The sequence below is a fragment of the Rhinoderma darwinii genome, chromosome 2 (assembly GCF_050947455.1).
Source record: "Rhinoderma darwinii isolate aRhiDar2 chromosome 2, aRhiDar2.hap1, whole genome shotgun sequence".
NCBI lineage: Eukaryota > Metazoa > Chordata > Amphibia > Anura > Rhinodermatidae > Rhinoderma > Rhinoderma darwinii.
In genome coordinates, this window is record NC_134688.1 from 415,867,227 (window position 1) to 415,890,356 (window position 23,130).

Consider the following 23,130-nt stretch of genomic DNA (forward strand, 5'->3'; position numbering starts at 1 on the left):
GTGTGACGGCCGTTAAAACAACGGGCGTCACACGGGCCTATGCAATTCAATGGGACCATTCAGACATGCAGTATTTTTCATGCAGCATGTTTCCGTTGAAACTCACTGCATGTCCTATTCTTGTGCGTTTTTTGCGCATCACGCACCCATTGAAGTAAATGGTTGCGTGAAAATCACGGACTGCACACGGACGCGCATCAGAGTGCTGTCCGTGATTCACGCACAAGTTCATAAGATATGAAGAGAAGAAAAAAAAAAGAAATGTGCACGTAAAGACATCAACAACTGATGCCACACGGAACTGGAACGCATGACAAACGTGTCTGATTTTTTACGGATGCAAAACGCACACGTTCGTGTGAATAAGGCCTTATAGTGGAAAAACCCTCAGTAAAAGCGATATGCATTAAATGTGCATATGGCATAAAATTTGCCTCATGAAGACAACCCCTTTTTCAACCGAAGAACTGAACTGGCTGGCGGTCAGATGATCCTTGTGGTGGATCTGGTTTCAGAAACCTCCAGCGATCGTTGTTATCCTAGGGGGTAGCTGCACTGAAGAAAAAATGAAGTATTAGGGTATGTTCACACGCACTGTTTTCAGACGTAATTCGTGCGTTTTACGCCTCTAATTACGCCTGAAAAAACGGCTCCATTACACCTACAAACATCTGCCCATTACTTTCAATGGGTTTTATGATGTTCTGTTCCCACGAGGTGTAATTTTACAAAAATATTAAAAAATTTAAAATTTAAAAAAAAATTCTGATTTGCGATTTTTACGGCAGAATCGCAGCTTTTCCACCGCAAAAATCGCAACATCTGCAATTAGTTGCAAGTTTTACCATCCCATTGAAGTCAATGGGGAAACCCTGCAACAGAAAAGCCTAAATTGACATGCTGTGGATTAAGGAAAACCGCACTGCAGGTCAATTTATGAACGGTTTTCCGTCTGATTTTTTTTACGCAACGTGTGGATAAAATTTGTTCAAATCTCATCCACTCTGCTACTACTGTATTATGCTACGGATTTTCCACAATGAAATACGTTGCGGAAAATCTGCAGTATTTACGCTACGTGTGAACCCGGCCTTACTGCACTAAAACACAATTTCATATATTATTTTGGTGAGGATATATACAGTAGATATATACAGTAGTCTTGTCATTTTGATATTTATACTGGTTCATGAATAGACTGCTCGAAGTAGAGTCATGCAGTGAGTTTGTGGACATCTTGGGTACAACACCTATGGGCACAATAAAAGCTCTTCATGGGTTGATCAGGGTATTCTCAAAACTTCATGTCAGCTATAACTCAATGTGCATATTTCCAGGTGATATTTTTGATTACCTCAAACTACCTGTTCTCTTCACACTCCTATTAAAAGCAATTAAAGAGAAGAGCGTGAATGAAATCGTGATTTAATATATGAATTGGTTTGGTGTCAACAGTCATTATAAGATCTGGCTGGAGAAAATGAAATGATATGATATGCCTCCATCAGAAATCAATTACTTAATAATAAAGACATTTCCAGCCAGCTCCAGTGAGATAGGAATGAAAAAAAGGATTAAGGTCTTCAGAACGTATAATGATCCATAATGAGTAAATGCTTTCTGTGGAGGGGAGGGGGATGCAATGGGAGCATATTCACATGGCATGAGCTGGCCATTGCTGAGATCATTGGCTATGAGTCATGATGCAGACAGATTTTCACAAAGCTGTGTCATGACTTTGGAGAGATGAAAGAATGTACCGACCGACGTCATTATACCCTCTCACTTTCTTCACCGACATTATAGCCAACGCTTAGAGATTCTCAGACTGTAGAGGTGTTATCTGATGACTGAGACGCTCTTTCATGTTACCAAGCACAATCTGTAGTATAAGAAGAAGCCATTCTGTAAAGGGAGAAGTCCTGTATCTCTGCTATAAAGAATATTTGTTCATGACTTCGGTATTGGAAAATAATTACTTTCTTTAGCTCTTTTTTCTCTGCACAAATCCCTGACCGTTTTGTCATTCAAGAAACCTCAAGATAAAACGCAGTTATAGGAAAGGTCTGGTTTGGACACTATTCTATTAGTAGATTTTATTCTGGTGAATTTCATAGTACAATGTTATCAAAATTGCTCTAGTGCTAGTGATTCATATGAGCAGCCTGGAAACATTCACTGCTGCTTCCCTACAGTGCCATCAGATATGTACAGATGACATTTATGGCAGCCAGTATTCTGTGAAATGGGTTTTCACATTGGCAATACAACAACCTTATTACAATTCAATGAAAGACGAAAGACTACCACATGATTTCAGTCATTGAATATTTTGGGACATAGGTTTCTCAGTTAGCACATACTGACAGTTCGTGTGAGAAATCTATTCACAGAATACAGGCTTTCATATATTGTATCTGTATTGTGCAGATAACGCCTACAGGAAAGCAGGATAATAAATTGGTAGCCCTGCAAGCTGAAAGCTAGGATAATTCTTATTTTCAAAGGGAAATATTCTGATATTAATATTATGCTAAGGAATTAAGCATGATGAGATTGCAGAATGAAATACTTTTTTCTTCATTTTTGCCTTTTCGCATTCTGACCGTCATAGACGTGCATAGAGCCCTTCCCAGTCCTGCTAAGTCTCTAAAGTCCAGAGTGCCGGTAAGGCCGCCAGGACTGAGTAATATGACAAAACTAGTAATATTAATGAGATATTACTAGCTTTAATGGAAGCTGCTAGCAGAGCCCTCCTGCAGGAAAGGTCAGGCAATATGGCAACGAGAGGAGGTAAATGATGCCTTCCCTGAGACAGAGAGAATGGAGGATTGTTGTAAGCACTATGTGGGCACTGTTTGTACTATATTAACACTATTTATCTGTATGACATTATCTTGGCACTGTTTTGTATGATGTGGCACTAATTGGCTCTTTGTGGGCAAAGTATGTCAATCTCTAGGCACTGTTATGCATTATGTGGGCACCATTTTGCACTATGTGGAGACTGGCTCTATGTAAGAAAAATATAGATCTCTACAGTCATAAAAAAAGAAAGTACTGTGCACTCTCCGTCAATTCTATGTTTTAATTTATCAGGATTAACCCCTTAATGACCAGGCCTTTTTGCCCGTTAATGACCAAGGATTATTTTTTGTTTTTTCACTATTGCATTCTAAGAGTCATAACTTTTTTTTATTCCATCGACATAGCCGTATAAGGGCTTGTTTTCTGCAGGACAAGTTGTATTTTTCAATTGTACTATTTTTGGGTGCATATAATATATTGATTAACTTTTATTAACTTTATTTTCAATTTTTTTCCCAAAATAAACAGATAATAAACAGATAATTTTCACGTTATAAATCTGCGCCGTTCACTATGCAGCATAAATAACATGTTACCTTTATTCTATGTGTCGGCACGATTACGGGGATACCAAATATGTAAAGGTTTTTTGTTTTCCTACGCTTGCAGAATAAAAACCCTTCTTTTTTAAAAAAAATTGATTGTTTTTGCATTGCCGCATTCCAAGAGCCGAAACGTTTTTTATGTTTTTTTTCCATCAATGGAGCCATATGTGGGTTTGTTTTTTGCAGGTCAAGGTGTAGTTTTCATTGATAGTATTTTGGGGTACATGGTGCTTATTGATTAACTTTTATTTTATTTCATATGGGGGGGATTGTGAGAAAAAAAGTGATTTAGCCATTGTTTTTTGCGTTTTTTTTCACGCCGTTCACCCGGTGGTTTAATTAATGTGTTAACTTCATTGATACGTTACGATTGCGGCGATACCATATATGAGTATGTGTTTTTTATTTATTTTTTACACTTTTACTAAATAAAACCACTTTTACATCGACTTACCTGCAAACGCCGATGCTGCAGCAGAATCAAATGTAGCCTCTGGTGCCGATGTGTCCTCGCTGGTCCGACACGATGCAGGACCTGGGGCAGGAAGTGAGTGACGTCACAGCGTGATCTCTCGAGAACACGCTGTGTCTGCACTGCCAGAAGCTGGGCGTTCTGAAGAGAAGTGGATGATACTTCTCGTCAGAACGCCCAGCTAGTAAAAGAAGTAAAAATGCCCCGATGTACATACATAATACATGCCCAGTTGTACTTTTACTTTAAACACGCCCAGTTGTACATTAGAAAGCCTCATTTACATAAATATAAAAATGGTCATAACTTGGCCAAAAATGCTCGTTTAAAAAAAAACAAAACGTTACACTTATCTCCATTGCAGCGCCGATCTGCTGCAATAGCAGATAGGGGTTGCAAAATCTGGTGACTGAGCCTCTTTAACTATTTTCCTTGTTTTTTTTTTTGTCCCACTAGGGGACTTCACTTTGCGATCTTCTAATCGCAGATATAATGCTTTGGTATACTTAGTATACCAAAGCATTATTGCCTGACAGTGTAAAACTGATGGGCAATCTATTAGGCCATGCTTCTGGTATGGCCTAATAGGCAGATGCTGAAGGCATGGAAACCGATCGGCAGCCCCACAATGATATTGCCGATGGGGTGACAGAGGAAGCTCCCTCCCTCTGTCAAACACAATAGATGCTGATATCGCTATTGACAGCGGCATCTAATGGTTTAAACTGCCGGAATCGGAGAGCGCTTCGATTCAGTCAGTTGGGGCAGGAACCAGTCTGTATAAAAACAGCGGCCCTCCTGCTGTTGATCTCATGGGTATACTGGCAGTGCCCACGAGATCAGAGCGACGGATATATCCGTCGCTATGCAGGAACTAACACTAACATCTGTATATGTGATACATATACAGATGTGGAAAGTGCTTCTGGTTTGTAATGTATGTGGCTTTTTGTTTGGGGGGTGTTGTGATTGGTGACATTTTTAATATGTCTTATATGTCATTTATTTGAACAAAATGCCTCTAAAAACAATGCCACCAGTAAAAAGAAATATTCCTAAAAAAAAACATACAAAACCATGTGTGAGCCTGGCCTTTAAATTTCATGTTCAAATAAGAGAAGTTTTTTTGTTTTTATGAAAAAATGGGTCAATCCTGCAAAAATCCCTGTATTGTATGGTAGTGGTCTCCAGAACACAACTTTGTGTTTGTGTCTAGGCAGGATTTGGGATTATTCAATTATTGTATTACAGAAGCTGTTAGTAAATGTTTGCCTAGCTATGCCCAACTATGCTCCATCATCTACTCCCAGGATGCGGGGATTTCTCTCATCCTAATACAGATCTCCATAACCCGCCACTATTTATCAGTATTCATAAGAAAAATCTTCCAATAAGACTATTAGCCTTGACACTGTTAATGTTCTGTGCAAACACTAAATACAATTTCCAATGATATGATTATATAAAGCTATCAACAGGCATCAATTTAATATCTCTGAGAGCTAGAAAATACAGAGAAGTGTCGTTTTCCATGTAAATATTGATTAATTTGTCATCTCTAACACATCATGATACACTTTTCCAAATCTGTTCATTACCTGTGGCTGGATCCAGTCCAGGTCATTGATCATTTCTTTTTAATAAAGTCTAGTCATTTGGTTTATTCCCGTTTAGCATATTTATAAGATGCATTAGACTTAAATATTACATTTTATTATACGATTTGTTTAGCGCAGAAGAAAATGATTGCATATGTCAGTAGTATATACTGTATTCATCTAATATCGTCATTGAGAAAGGTTATGAGAGAAATATCAGTGTAAGATATAATCATTTTTTATTTCATAAGTTATATATTTTTGTATATACCGCACACTGCATAAGGGCTATTCAAACTTTTTCTGCTGGGGCCTCAACAGACAGAACATGATGATGCCTGGACCTCACCATTGTTCACAGTCCATGGCAAAATAAAAAATCTAAAAAAAATCTTAGTTTTTTTATCTTTCATTTGTTTCCTGAACCCAGTATAACATTAAAGTAAGTACACAAGGAGTCCGTTATGTTAAAAGTAATTGGAGCAGCCAGAAAAAGTCCTGTGAAGGGAGATGAGACAATTTTCTTTAATTAGTTTCAGGTTTGATTCAGTCAAATTGTCCGTCTGATTCGTTTCGGTCTGAATAAATTTGCCACAAATCGAAGGTGCCCAGATTGCCCTGAAAACTCGTGTCTGACTCTCTTATGTCTTCTAGGATTGTATCCAAATGAAATCCAACCCCTTTGAAGCTCTGTAACCCCAAGCCAGCATGTAATGTCAAAGTGACAACATAAATAAGGAGAGGGAGGTATAACCGCAGTGCATTTTGAGATGGTTGACTGCAAGGCATTACAAGGAGGCACGCCCAAGGTCATCTGATCCTTTTTCCAATCTGTAAAATGCCAGCAAGGGCTCAGCGATGGCCACCATTTTGCTACGATATCTGCGAAACAAACACCAAAAATTTCTGGATTTCACCATATCTGAAACTTTTGGGAAACCTGGACTTTGATTTGTGTAGAATCTATTCGCGAATCTCTGCCTGTGAAGCCTATGATCACTTTTGTAAATAGTGCCACCCCAGCTACACCTCATTTGCAATTAATTGGCATCTCAGCAGTGAGGCCCGACTCAGAATTTGAGGACTGCATTACATAACTATGCACTTCCAGAAGAAACTCATAGCTATATAAAATATTCTGTTTTCTTTCAAGCAATGTGCTGTGTTTTGGAACACTAAGTTTTTATGATGTGGCTTTATATCCTATATAGGCTGCTAAATTTTGCCTTTGTCACAAAACTCCTAGTTTTTAAAGGGATCTGTCACTTGGGCAGACCCAATATATTAGGTCATCTTAAAGAGGATCTGTCAGCTCTCCTGACATGTCTTAGTAAATACTTGCATTGCCCATGAAATAACAGTGCTGCAACATCTTTTCTTAGAAGTTTGTATTGTATCGTTCTTCTGTTTATCCTCCTGAAAATGTGTGAATAAATATCAAGCATGGTTTTGTTGCTGTTGTGTAACATTTAATTTGTTTATTTTTCCTACTGAACTAATTACTGTTTATGCTATTATTATTTGTTTTGTCATTAACTGTGTCATTTTATCCACAATCAACACAACTGCAAGTCATTTTATACAATGTATCTTTTGTGATACTGATTCATTTATAGTGTATTTAAGCTTATTAGTTTTAAATGCTTCAGGGAGTATTTTGTAGTCCAGAGGGAAAGTAGTGTGCATAGCAATCATGTTCACCCTCACATTTTTTTAGATGCTCAATGGATAATAAAGGCAAACACTTGATTGATTGATTGATTGATTGATCGATTGATCGATCGATTGATCAACCACTCTACCCTTCTACTAGTGCCAATTTAGGATGGTTGGTGCTGTAAGTTTTCTTAGGTTAGGAGCGGTGTGATTCATTCATCGTGTACTTCCTTTTGGTCTTTAATTGCCCGCATCCTCCTGGGTGCATCGGTCAACTGTACTCTGTGGTGCTAGGGAACCATGTGGTCTGTTGCTGTAGCAACCCAGCTTGTATGCAGTGTGATAAAAGCCGTATAGAGCTGTACATTTTGTCCCAGCGGTTATGGCTGATACAGTAACAAAGCTTGCATTTTGGAGTTATCAGGCCTCAACACCTTCCATGTGCAGTCTAATTATATGACAATGTCGTTTGCACTATGCTTTACTTTGAATACATGTCCTTTGATGGAGATGACTGGGGTCATGGTTAACCGTTTTCTCTACAACTATTTCAATGCTTAAACCCTTGAACCTATTAATACAAATATTTTGCATAAATCAATAGTACAATATATATGCCCGTTGTAATATAGCTTAGTAATGGAAAGCGGCAGCCTGCAGTCACTTTTTCTCTTTTGAAAATGGTCAGAAACCCCTCAGTTATCGAAAACTTTATACAGAGTAAAACATTAAGTAGAAGATAAGGGGGTAGGACGGGGATGCATCTAAAATTTATCATTAAAGGCTCTATTAGACAGCGATTATCGTCCAAATTTTTGTATAATCAATTAGAAGAGGCATATAATAGCGTTCCACGATCAAGCGATAAATCGCTGGATTTCCGTGAATCGGCCACATCTACCTGGGTGGAAGATTATCGTTTGCCGCTACCACGTCCTCTCATCTAATCCGAAATCTTACAGTTGTTAGCAGTTCAGAGATGAGGTTTGGGCAAACGAGCAACAATCAAAATAACGACTGAACAGCGAAAATCTTTTGCAATTATTGTCATATATAATAAATCGTCTTTCAAACACAAATGACTCGCTAAATTATCAATCGTTGCTCGTTGATAAAAAATAATATCTGTCTGTCTAATAGAACCCTTAGTGTTTCAGTCAAACAGCACGAGGGGGAGACGGGAGGGATAGCAGTAAGGGGGAATGCATAGTGACATAATAAACATGAAAAAAAAAATTACATCCAGTTCAGTCTATACGGACCTACCTTCTTTTGCAATTTTGGTACAGAGGACGGCAAAACTCCCCATGAAATAGACGTGAATTTTCCAAATTTTATGTAAACCTTTCATTCAAGTCTCTAAATCAGTACAAATCACTGGATCAACAACCCATCTCCAGTAATCTAGTACATAACTTTTATTACTTTTAAGTATGGCACCCAGGGCCTTTTCAAACTCTTTCAGTGAATTCCTTTTGATCTCTTTCTTTTTTAGAGAGTTGTATAGTCTCACTCCTCTTAAGGCGGTTTTAAACTGGGCGATTATCATGCAGATGAGCGTTCATAGAACGCTCGTCTCCGATAATTGCCCTGTGTAAAGAGTGGAAACGATCAGCAGATGACCGAGCAAACGCTCGTTCATATGCTGATCGTATCGTTTTAAAAAAGTTAAATATTATCGTTGTTGGCAGCACATCTCCCTATGTAAACAGGGAGACGCGCTGCCGACATGATAATAACGTAGGGGGACGATCGATCGAAGTATTGAGTGCTCGTCCCCATCCATAACTCAGTGTGACAGGAGCAAACCAGCGCCGATTATTGGCCGGTGTAATAGGGCCTTTACAGTAAAATATCCCCTTCTATGCTGGTGAAGAAACCTTCTTTCATGTATAAGTATAGAATACCCCCTTGTTATAGTTACAGCCCTGGGTATAAATAGCTCACGAGAGAGATCTCTGTATCGACCTTTTCTATATTTAAACATATTTATTAGGTCATCCTCAAGCTCTCTTTTTACTAAATTTTAAAAAAAACTGTTTGGATAATCTTTCTGGGTCCTTCAGTTCACCCATTCAATTTATGTTTCTGGTTGCCCAACATTGAACCCGTTCAAGCTTTACTATGCCTTTCTGGTACACTGGTGCCCATTCTGTACACAATATTCCATGCGCGGTCTGACTTGTGATTTGTAAAGTGGTAGAACTATGTTCTCATCATGTGAATCTATGCCCCTTTTGATGCACTCCATGATATTATTTGCCTTGGTAGCAGCTGCCTGACACTGCTTGCTACAGTTAAGTTTACTGACTTATATCGCTAAGCTGTTTTACATGTCAATTTAACCCAGTATTTTTCCATTTAGTATGTAATGGTGGCATTTATTTTTCCTTCTGGGTCTTAAACCTCATTTTCCCAAGCCTCCAACTTATTCAATTCCATTTTCAACAGAATACTTCCTACTTTTATGCTAATCACTTTACACAGCTTAATATCATCTGAACAAATGTATATTTTACTGTGTAATTCTTCAACAAGGTCATCAATTAATATATTAAAAGAACCGGATCCCTGGTAGTCCCATAAAGAAGGAATGTAGTGCATCATGGGGTTTCTGCGGATAGGTGATAAGTTGTTTTGCTGGGATAACACCTTTAATGGTACATTATATGGAGAAAATGTCAAATGTCCTCAACCGAATGTTTATTTTAATTTAATAACGAGGAACCACACATGGTGTACACCTCCAAGATAAGTCAATATATAGTAGGGAAAGGGGAAGAGTGGAAAAGTGTGCTCCAGTGCTGGAGGGAGGGGTGTACAGATGGGGATTAGGAGCTGAAGGGGCTATCAAGGACTGGAGTACTGGGCTATACAGGGTTTAGGAGAAATGTTAGCAGCGGCAGCTGTATAGGTCAGTGGCGCAGACACAATGATGGAGTCGGGTGCTGCTGACCTGTACAGCTGCTGGGCAGTGAATTAGAAGCAGAGCAGGCCGCCGGGCACTGATTTCACACATCAGCAGTACAAGCTGAAAGTGAAGTAATGGCAGCCCGGCGTCCTGCTCTGCATATATTCTCCTGTGCCACCTGTCAGGTACCAGCCAAGCTTCTCTCTCTCTGCTGTCAGATTTCCTGCTCTCTGTTGTCCTCCTCCTCTCTGGCGGGCAGGAGGCCGCTGCTAGTGCTACACACCAGACGTGGTGCACGGAGGCTGGGAAGGCTGCTAACAATGTATTACATAAGAGGTCATCATGCAGCCTGTGTGTGACCCGGCGCATACAACTTGCACATGCGCAGCTCCTACAAAAATCACGGACACATTCTTTTTATTCTGGACACAACGGACAGTTGCCAAAAGTCCTCTCATTTCACGGACTGTCCGTGAATTAACGGACGGTTGGCAAACCTGATCTCATTGCAGATGCTGAGTTACCTCACTGCTATTATTTGTGCCATGACATACATTCACAATTCATGGTCAACGAATATAGATGACTCTAGTATAGCAAGGTTGGGCACATACTAAGTACCAGGGTTAATTTTTCCCTACACATGCAGAAAAATAGGGGTCTCTGCAATCGTACAATACATGCCTACTGTTAATCTTTTACTACATTTAATATTAATAAAGAATTCATTCCTTAAGTGATATTTATTTTGCCACACACTTTTCGACTCTTCCCCTTTCCCTCCTATATATTCCCTTTAATGGTACATAATCAGATTGGCTCACCGTTCCTAGTGAGGTACCACAGGATTCTATACTAGGTCCTGTTCATTTTAATATATTTATTGATAACCCTGTTGAGGGATATTACGATGGGGGAGGGGTGTTATAAGGGATTTATTCATAGTTTATTATTTCTTTATATTGTTGCTTCATTATTCGTATTTGCTTTATTTTACCTTTTACTTTTTTGCTTCAACTTGTCCCCCTAAAAAAGAAAAAAAAGAACAACCTTTGGAATTTTTTTATTTTTTTTCTACCACATATTTCTCCTGTCACTGGGGCTATGATAGTAGCCACAATTACAGGGGAAAAACTGCTCTGATACTAGTAGGATCCCGCAGCATTGTCTCCTGACAACTCTCCACTGACACCCGTGTAGCCGCTAATTTGTAATGACATAAAAACACCCTTTAACAAATGCCATAAAACACCTATTAGCAGTTGTTATGCGGTTAACAATATTAATTATCGAGAACTGGTGTTTTTTAAGATTTTTTTTACTAATAAATATAAGACAGTGAGCATGCCAGTCAGAAACCCTAGCTCCCCATAATATTTACCTTTTTTATTGTGTTGGCTCTCTGCCTGCTGACATTTGCCATGATGTGAGGCTAGAACCTAGTACCTTGTATATTTACCATTCATATTCTTGTGATTGCACTTTCAGATCCTCAAATCTTGCTTACCAGATGTACTCCGTTTCAAAAATAGGTTGATACCTGAAGCATTGTATAGACGCGCATGCAAGGTTGCAAACCCAATATGTTGTTTTTTTCAGGACAACTTATCCAAAAATCACGAACAGTAAACATTTTTTTACGGACAATTTGGAAAACCACAATGAATCATAAAGATTATACGTAATATATGTCTATAGCTGAGAATAGTGATATGAACACATTAGCAGCATGTGCCTCCAAACCCAATAATTACAATCCCAATAATTGGCAGAAATAATACGATTGTTGTTGGGTCCTGTCCACATCGGCAGAATCTGCTAGAAATTATCTAATGTTTATTCCCAGCTTAATTTAGCTATACCTTATATGATACTGTTACTGGGAAGGGAGCCTCCGACTATTTTTTTTTGTCTATGGCCCTCAACCATAATCTGGCTTTAAGTAAAACATGTCATTTGACCAGGGGTGTCCATATATTTTTTTATACAACTGTGTTTACACTATATAGTTACATTATAAATTGCCTTATATGTAGACTTTCATTTTATCCCTGCTTTTTCCTGCACAATAAGGTTCTTTTTTCTCATAATATTGCTGCACTTTAACATCAGGCTGCGTCCCGTATTTCAGCGAAAGGGCCTTTTTTTTTCCTAAGAACATTTTTACTAAGCACTTAATGCGCCTGCAAACCATAATAATCACTGAACCATAAGAAAACATATCTCTTTATTTTCCATGCCCCTCTATTCACTCTCCCCTGCTCTCCTAGAACACAGATACAATGGAGCATCCGGTTTTATCCGTGTTTAGTTGGTCTCCAGCATCTCCCCTATCATATGCGCTCTGCGTAATCCTTTATACCACAAAAAGGAAAGCCAGAAACAAACACAATGTGGTCCATAACAAGCTGATGCCAGATGGGAGATTGGAGGAGGGAGGGCCAAGGGAAATTTGGCGTAATGAGATTGTCATGGAAACACAAATCTATCTATCTGCCCTTTTCCTCAGTGAAAAGCACCTGAAATAAACGTTACCTGCAACACCTTGTGGGGGAAGCTCTGAGTCACTTGCTGCATCACGGGTTACGCTGCTTGTTAGTTGTTCATCTTTGTGCAGTTTGAGAAGATATAATGAAACTGTGGTAAGAAGACCCTCTGTCATTTACTTACTCCTTATTACTGGTGTGTGTTAGTAAATAAGTCGAATGTTACACTGGATAGTTTGGTCTTATTTCATAACTTACTGTTAAAACTGAAAAACCTCATTTATATATAAGAATTATAATCCGTAACAAGAATTCATTTTGTTTTGACAGGAAACAGGAGCTGTCCAACTCTTCAGAAGGTACCTTACCCGATCGGCCCATTTCACCTCCAGCAACCGCTCCCCCAACTATGAAGGTAATGGCTAATATGTATCTAACCAACACGGAGATGGTGATGATGATAGTGATGATGGTAGTGATGATGATAGTGATGATGATGATGATGATGATGGTAGTGATTATGATGTTGATGGTAGTGAATGTGATGATGGTGGTGATGATGATGCTGCACATTTATTTGCTGGCTGCTGACATATCTGCTAATCTTATAATTTTACATTAAGAGCCTCACATGCCTTTTATAAGTAACCTTTTTTAGGTTTTTAGGTTTTTAGTACATGATGTGGTCACAGTTTGTAGAATGATGATAAGTTTGTAGAGACAGAGAAATAGACTCTAACTGAAATAAACGTCATTTTGTCTTTCTTTTTTAGTTTTTCCATCAAATATAACTCTAATATAGTTCTTTATAGAAAATACACCAATTTGATCTATATTAGTATAGTTTATGGGCATACTTTATGGTTAAATGGTCATACTCTTAAAGAGACAGAAGTTTAACTGTATCCATAAGAGATCTGGGAGCAGTAATGTGCTGTATATGCCATGTTAGTAATTCACCACTTAGGAAACGTTAAGAATATTGACAATCAGAACTGACTGTTTAGCTAAATAAAACATTCCTTCCAACATGCAAACCAATCAAGTTCCCATAACTATTAGTTTTGTAGGTACTTGTTTCTACTGAGATGTAATATTTGTAATAAAAACTCTGATTAGGCGCAAATTCCCTTCCATAATGTTATATGCTAGAACCCAAAGCCACGCTATATGCAAAGTATTACCCCCTCCATAACTGGTTTAGCAATATAATCAGCTGTGACGGAGTACCGTGCTCGCTAGCATAGGATCACCATTGATTTCCAGGCATAGGAAAATTGGATGAAGAGTATCGGGGTATATGGGACTGGATATGACTTGTAATGTATTGCTCCACCGTTGCAGAAAATGGAAGACTAAAATAACAATATATTGGAATCACCCCCTTTAGTCACATGAGTGATATGTTAACCCACAAGGGTGTGGGGATTATATATTTCCTAGGACTTCCCTGTCAATCATGATTCTGTATTCTGCTGACGGATTGGAAGACAAACTCCGCACAGATTTGCTTGTTATTATTGGATCCTTTCAGCGGCTCATGGGAGTAAATCTAATATTATAGTAGAGGACTGCAACCATTAATATATTCAGTGGCTCCAGATAGAATTGTAGAACTTTTATATATTCACTATTTTGTTACAATAATAATTGTTGCTTTTTTTGGACACTGGCTGGAAAATAGATTTCATTTACACTTCAGAAATTGCGGCTTTGTCAATGATCCAGTCAGAGGGCATGTGGTAGAAATACGCACCATTGTGTCATGGGCAGAGATAATGTACTGGTGTTCTTACAGTGTATAATGGATTTGCATATTGGGTGTTAATTTGCTTTTTTCTAAGTAATTTATAATGGTCTCCCTATGGCTCTCCAGCTGTTGTGAAACTACAATTCCCATCATGCCATGACGGGACTTTAGCTGGATAACTACAGGTTGGGGGACCCTGTTCTTTGGCATGTAACATAATTGTAATAAATATGAATAATTTATAATGAAAATATGTTTATTTTAATGCTTGCTATTACATATAAAATATATTTATCTAAACCTGTATCGGGGGATGGACACCAGACTTGTGTTTATGCCAAGGTGGACAACTTGAGATCATTTTACATTGGGTGTTTATATGTTAGGGTATGTGCACAAGACAACACCAAATACGTCTGAAATTACGGACCTGAATTTCAGACGTTTTTACAAGTGCACGCGTTTTTCGCAGCGTCTTTTACGGACGTAAATGGAGATGGTTTTCATTGGAGTCAATGAAAAACAGCTCCAATTACGTCCCAAGAAGTGTCCTGCACTTGTTTGCCACGGGCGTAATTTTACGCGCCATCTTTTGACAGCGACTCGTAAAATTACAGCTCGTCTGCACAGAACATCGTAAGACCCATTGCAAGCAATGGGCAGATGTTTGCCGACTTATTGGAGCCGTCTTTTCAGGCGTAATTCGAGGCATAAAATGCCTCCATTACATCTGAAAAGAGGTCGTGTGCACATACCCTTACCAGTCTACAGCCGAAGTTCTGTCTGTTTCCATTCCTGGAATATGATATTTTCCCCCTCAATATTTAGAATTACATAGTGCTGGCCATTAGCATGTATGGTAGGAACTAGCCTAGCTATTTCAATGCTGTAAAATAACAGTTGGGCCTACTGTAGATGGAGATTATAGATTACTGCTTCCAGTTTACTGCATTATCTATATTATGCAGCAGAATATTTATGAGGTACGGCAACATATATGGGGATGGAATGAGTCCTATAGCTTTATAAAGTCTCCAGGAAATCAAGGGGTGCTCTCCACACCCCTGCTCCTAAAACAAAGAATTGTATGACTCTTCCTCTATTCTTGTTAGTTATCTTGCCTATCTAGTCCCCAGCAGTACAATAAACATTTCATTCATTCATTACTTTATAACCCCCAGCCTCTAATAATAGCGAGATGACTCTTCTGATAACATTCAGTCTACAAGGCACAGCTGATAACACAGATAAACAGAACAGGAAATGTTAACCTATTGTCTATGTTCCAGTGGCCACTATGAAATTGCAAACTCGGTCATGTTCACATATAGATTTTGGAAATCATATAGTTATATAGTTAAATTGTCCATAGATGACAAGATTTTTTTATATGATTTATTATTATTGATTCACTCTTTGGGAATTGCCTTAAAGAAACACAAATTGTTTTTATTCTTCCCAATAAAGAGGCACATTATGTAAATTTTGCTGAACGTAATCTTACGATTGGCTGTATTTGTGAGTTATCCACTCCCTTCCGGTCCTCAGCGGTGTCATGGGACCAGCAATCCAACAGCCACAGCGTCTCACGTGTGGACAGGAAGTCAGTTTCTCTATTCATTACTATCACAGCCTCGATGTGAGTCTTATAGGAATGAATAGAGAAACTGACTTCCTGTTGTCACGAAGGGTCTGTGGACCCACTGGGTCATACCGCCTTGGTGGTAAGGCAGCTGGCCAACAGGGAGCAGGTCAGAGTCTATAGGATATAGGGTACCTGTGGCAGCACGGACAGTAGCTTGGCAGGAACTAGGCAGCTGGTGGACGTCAGGCGTGGAGAAGCAGACAGGCGTGGTATCCAGCACAGCACGACTATAGCAAGCACGGCACTAGATCAGGATACAGGTTACAGGAACAGGAACATGAAGCACTGGGAGGAGGAAACACTAGGGGACCATTTGCATAGACAAACTATAGGGAACACAACAACGCTCAGGCATAGAACTAGGGGGCTGGACCCCTCTTATAGTCCAGGGCACTCACGGGTCAAAGTTCGTCCATGAGGTCCAGTGTGTGCGCTGCCCCTTTAAGAGCGGGCACGAGCATGCGTTCGCACCCTACGGGATCCGTCAGAGGTGAGTGGACGCGAGCGCTGGCGTCTCCTGAGGAGGAGGTTGGGGCCAGCGCTTGCCGACTCGTGGCTGCGGCTGTCAGGGGGAGGTTGGAGCTGACAGCCCACAGCCACGGACATTACACCTGTACACACACGAGATGCCATGTCCATTGTGGAGTCCTATTGCTGGTCACATGACACAGCTGAGGACCAGAAGGGAGTGGATAGCTCATAAATACAGCCGCCGGTATGTACATCACCATCATTTACATAATGTGCCTCTCTATTGGGCCAGAAAATAAAAAAAAATTGTGGGAAAGCTCCTTTAAGCAATACTTCAATTGTGCAATTAATTGTGTGATCCTTTTCAGTGATTTACATAGTTTCTAGAGATCATTCGTGGGGCCCACCTAAACTGATAACATCCCTCAACATGTTGAAAAATCATTAGTTAGACATGTTTTTTATTATGTTTTAGAAATACTTGATTCATCTAGATAGATAGATATGAGATAGACAGACAGACAGACAGACAGACAGAAAGACAGATGGATAGATAGACAGACAGACAGATATGAGATAGATAGATAGATAGATAGATAGATAGATAGATAGATAGATAGATAGATAGATAGATAGATAGATAGATAGATAGATAGATAGATAGATAGATAGATAGATAGATAGATAGATAGATATGAGATAGATAGATATGAGATAGATAGATAGATAGATAGATAGATAGATAGATAGATAGATAGATAGATAGATAGATAGATAGATAGATAAACAAATATATCTAGCAGCACCGGTGTATGGTGGGTGCAAATCCTCAGGAACAGACCACGCTCCAAACTTGATAGTATTCAAAAAATAGGCAGCACTCCGCAGTAAATGTGAAAATAGGGTACTTTTATTGCCCCCTGTGCAACGTTTCAGCTCTGTCCTCTAGAGCCTTTCTCAAGCCACAGACAGACCTACAAGCCCAGGGAGAGCCGACTGTGCCAACAGTGCGACCAGGAGGCCGTGGAGGATGAGGCCCACTTCCTGCTACACTGCTCCAAATACTCAGCAGTAAGGGACACTCACTTCAGGAGACTCTCTGATCTCTTACCGGACTTCAGCTCCATGGAAGAGGAAGAGAAACTCTACATCCTGCTGGGTGAAGAGGAAACCACAGTGGGCACAGCGGCACAATATGTCACTGCATGCCATAAACTGAGAGAGACATGATATGCCATGGACTTGTATAACCCCGACCCTAGATGTGTCCCTATCCCCAAGCCCTCAGTCCCTATCCCTCATTCCCTTACTTCTTACTTGCTTTGGCAATGCTAATATGTATTTGGTCCTGCCAATAAAGCTTCTTTGAATTGAATTGAATTGAATTGAATTAATATGAGATAGATAGATAGATAGATAGATAGATAGATAGATAGATAGATAGATAGATAGATAGATAGATAGATAGATAGATGATAGATAGATAGATAGATAGATAGATAGATAGATAGATAGATAGATAGATAGATAGATAGATATTAGATAGATAGATAGATAGATAGATAGATAGATAGATAGATAGATAGATAGATAGATAGATAGATAGATAGATAGATATTAGATAGATAGATATTAGATAGATATGAGATAGATAGATATGAGATAGATAGATATGAGATAGATAGATATGAGATAGATAGATAGATATGAGATAGATAGATAGATAGATAGATAGATAGATAGATAGATAGATAGATAGATAGATAGATAGATAGATAGATAGATAGATAGATAGATAGATAGATAGATAGATAGATAGATCGATAGCTATGAGATAGATAGATGATAGATAGATAGATAGATAGATAGATAGATAGATAGATAGATAGATAGATAGATAGATAGATATTAGATAGATAGATATTAGATAGATAGATAGATAGATAGATAGATAGATAGATAGATAGATAGATAGATAGATAGATAGATAGATAGATAGATAGATAGATAGATAGATAGATATGAGATAGATAGACAGACAGACAGACAGACAGACAGATATGAGATAGATAGATATGAGATAGATAGATATGAGATAGATAGATAGATATGAGATAGATAGATAGATAGATTGATAGATAGATAGATAGATAGATAGATAGATAGATAGATAGATAGATAGATAGATAGATAGATAGATAGATAGATAGATAGATAGATAGATAGATAGATAGATAGATAGATAGATAGATATTAGATAGATAGATATTAGATAGATAGATAGATAGATAGATAGATAGATAGATAGATAGATAGATAGATAGATAGATAGATAGATAGATAGATAGATAGAGAGAGAGAGATAGATAGATAGATAGATAGATAGATAGATAGATAGATAGATAGATATTAGATAGATAGATGTTAGATAGATAGATAGATAGATAGATAGATAGATAGATAGATAGATAGATAGATAGATAGATAGATAGATAGATAGATATTAGATAGATAGATAGATAGATAGATAGATAGATAGATAGATAGATAGATAGATAGATAGATAGATAGATAGATAGATAGATAGATAGAGAGATAGATAGATAGATAGATAGATAGATAGATAGATAGATAGATAGATAGATAGATAGATAGATTGTGTGATCTACTATTAGTTCCATATAGCATGTTGTCAAACTGTGTTACACAATACGTTAGAGTTGATCAAGCTCAATCTCTTCTGAATTACCTTTGTTACCTAGAGTGAGGTGAACAGTATAACATCTTCCAATGGGAATTGGTAGCAAACAGGTAACAAACTTCTAATGGCGCAATAAAAAAGTGAAACCGTAGTTCTGACTATAAAATATCCTTAGTGCAGTTGTCAGTTCCCTTCCCCCATGTGGCAGTAAAGGGAAAACAGTTGTTTTCCAATCTGAAGGGTGACTAGTCTAGGCTAATAGAAAATTGAATGCAATTTTTTTGGTCTTGAAGTTGGGGCATATCCACACGGAGCCCAATTGCAACCATAAAAACTGTAATTCAGTATTCCACATGGTCATGGGCGTAACTACCTTGGTAGGGGGCATAGAAGCAGCTATATGGCTCAGCAGGTAAGGGGGCTTATCTCCACTCAGAGATAATTGTGGATGATGGAAGGGGAGAATGGTAGGGAAAGTGGAACTTTAATGTAGATCTCGGGGAGGTTAAGGATGCACAGAGAAGACAAAGGTGACGGAGTGAAGATCAAAAAAACAAAAAACCTTTTATGTAATGAACTGACTTGCTGCTGAAGGTGGTCATGATGGAGGGAATTCTACGTTTTGCTATGGGGCTTTATATACATCGCTACGCTTAGTATAGATTACAAGCGACTTATTCTGAATAACTTAACACTCCATGTTTTATTGGAGTAATTATCAGATCAGGTTTTGATTGATTGCTCATGAGCCATTTATGAACAACTCCTACTTTATCTGCACATGACATTGTTAGCATTGCTAAGTAGGAATAGAACATTAGAAATGTACAAGATCATCAGGTAGAGTCATTGTATCTTTATATATCTTACAAGTAGAAATGAGAACATATTTGAATTCTAGGAAATGACATGGACTGCTTACCTGTCCTTGAAAATGAAGTCTTAAGAGAAGGAACATAGGCAAATTGGGATACTTGGCCCAGTTTGTTGCTTTCAGTAAGGTTTACTTATGGTTTGTTAGCTTTTTTTCATTTTTTTTTTTTTATATATGTATCTCCTACTATGGATGTAAGTAGCAGAATAATGGTAAATACTGATGTAGGGAATTAGTAACACCCAGTCTTTCGTGATGAAAAACACATTTCCATTCCATGTGGTTCCTTCAAGACGACATATTAGAACCATAGTCCACCTCTCGTTATTATAAAATATAAAATTGTGACTATACGTTCCTCTTGCGATGTCAAAACCATTTCCCAATATATACAACATGCCACCATCCTGTGAGATCTCTGCTATTTATTAGTCACCTTATTAGCAAGCCACAGCCCTATTAAAGATAAAGAATGCTGCTGAACTTTATACAGCCTGCGAGAACACCTGCTGACTACTACTACCACTACTACTATAGGGGTCTCAAACTCGACCCGGTAAGTGGGCCACATATAGAAAAAATGGGAAGTTGACGGGCTGCATTACTTTCAAATTTGATACAATACAAAATTATTGTTAATCAATTAGTTATTTGAAATACTATAACAACACTACATTACTATAATAATAATAATAATAATAATAATAATAATAATAATAATAATAATACTACATTACAATAATCATAATACTACATTACTATAATAATAATAATACTACATTACCATGATTACACTACATTACTATAATAACACCGCTAGGTTTAAAATTTGAGAGAATTCTCCACGTGCTTATTTCAACAATCCAGTTTTCCAGTTTAAGTGTTACTAAATGCAGTCCGGCGGCTCAGTTGGCAGCGTTTGGCAGACACACATGTCAAGATTGGGCAGCCCATTTTTAGACTGCCACAGTGCCCTCTGTAGATAATGCCACAGTGCCCTCTGTAGATAATGCCACAGTGCCCTCTGTAGATAATGTCACAGTGCTCTCTGTAGATAATCCAACACACCCCTAGATAATGCAACACACCCCTAGATAATGCCACAGTGTCCTCTGCAGATACTGCCACACAACCACTTGTAGATGCTGCCACAGTGCCCTCTGTAGATGCTGCCACAGTGCCCTCTGTAGATGCTGCCACAGTGCCCTCTGTAGATGCTGCCACAGTGCCCTCTGTAGATGCTGCCACAGTGCCCTCTCTAGATGCTGCCACAGTGCCCTCCGTAGATGCTGCCACAGTGCCCTCCGTAGATGCTGCCACAGTGCCCTCTGCAGATGCTGCCACAGTGCCCTCTGCAGATGCTGCCACAGTACCCTCTGCAGATGCTGCCACAGTACCCTCCACAGATGCTGCCACAGTGCCCTCCACAGATAATGCCACACACACCCCAAGTAGATAGCTGCATTGGTGCTCCCTCTAGGAGTGGAATCCCCAGCCAGAGCATTGCCAACACTTTGGCTGGGGATTCCTCTGCTGTTGGAGCTCCTGACGTCACTGTCCATACACTGTGACATCAGGGGATTCTCCTGGACGGGAATGTGATATCAGGGGCAACCCCAGAGCTGGAGTCCCGGGCAGAGCACTAGTAGGCTCTTTCTGGGACTCCAGCTGTGCTCCTGACCTCACTGGGACTCCTGCTCTGGGGAAGCCCCTGACATCACTGTCGATGTATGGACAGCGATGTCAGGGAATTCACAGAGTCCCGGAGCAGAGCCTGTAGTAGCGCTCTGCTCGGGACTCCACTCTGGGGAAGACCCTGACAACACTGTCCATATATGGACAGCGATGTCCGGGAATTCCGCAGAGTGCCCTCTGCATGAGACTCCGGCTCTGGGGAAGCCCCAGACATCACTGTCCATATGTGGACAGCGATGTCAGGGAATTCCAAAGATTCCCGGAGCAGAGCCTATGCTAGCAGCTCTTTGTCCCGTGGGCCGCAGATGACTGCCCCAGGGGCCGCACGCGGCCCGCGGGCCGCGTGCTTGAGACCCCTGTACTACTACTACTACTACTACTACTACTACTACTACTACTGCTGCTGCTGCTGCTGCTGCTTCTACTACTGCTACTACTACTACTACTACTACTACTGCTTCTACTACTACTGCTGCTCCTGCTGCTGCTACTACTACTACTAATACTGTTACTACTACTACTACTACTACTACTACTACTACTATTACTGCTACTACTAATATTACTGCTACTACTACTACTACTACTACTACTACTGCTGCTACTACTACTGCTGCTACTACTACTATTACTGCTACTATTACTGATGCTACTGCTACTACTACTATTACTGCTACTACTACTATTGCTGCTGCTGCTGCTGCTGCTACTACTACTGCTACTACTACTGATGCTGCTGCTACTACTACTATTACTGCTGCTACTACTACTATTGCTGCTGCTGCTGCTGCTACTACTACTACTGCTACTACTACTGATGATGCTACTACTACTACTACTACTACTACTACTACTACTATTACTGCTACTACTACTATTACTGCTACTACTACTACTATTACTGCTACTGCTACTACTATTACTGCTGCTACTACTACTATTACTGCTACTACTACTATTACTGCTACTACTACTACTACTACTACTACTACTACTACTACTACTACTATTACTGCTACTATTAATGATACTGCTACTACTACTACTACTGCTGCTGCTACTACTGCTACTGCTACTACTACTACTACTACTACTACTACTACTACTACTACCACTACTACTACTACTACTACTACTACTACTACTACTACTACTACTACTATTGTTAGCAAGTGTTCTCTCCTGGAACAGTTACACTAAGACAGGCAGGGCAGGCTGTACAATACAGCATGTTCTGCCAAGCAAAGTATGTGACTGCCGGTGTATGGGAAGAAAGAATCCCAGTCTCCTCGCCAGAAGAAGAAACGACTGTAGCAACCTGTCTCCCCGATCCCTGGCAGCCACATCATCTTCTGAACCAGTTGTAGTAGGAGCTATAATTTTTTGGGGAAAGTGCAGTATGTACAATACTTTGGGTCCAGCCAAAGCTTCATAATGAATTTTATTTACCCCCCCCCC

The 23,130-nt window shown here is 39.3% G+C and overlaps 1 protein-coding gene across 6 annotated transcripts in view; it reads left to right on the plus strand.

The window, feature by feature from the left end:
• The window catches only part of RAP1GAP2 (RAP1 GTPase activating protein 2), a 669,125-nt gene that overhangs the window by 445,174 nt on the left and 200,821 nt on the right, over window positions 1-23,130 (plus strand). For 5 of the 6 annotated variants that reach the window (XM_075854239.1, XM_075854235.1, XM_075854234.1 and 2 more), the window contains one exon: window positions 12,867-12,951. In XM_075854239.1, the coding sequence (XP_075710354.1) occupies window positions 12,867-12,951 (85 nt within the window). Of the gene's footprint in view, window positions 1-12,591; window positions 12,693-12,866; window positions 12,952-23,130 lie in introns of those variants that run through there. The other variant, XM_075854237.1, reaches the window with a different exon arrangement.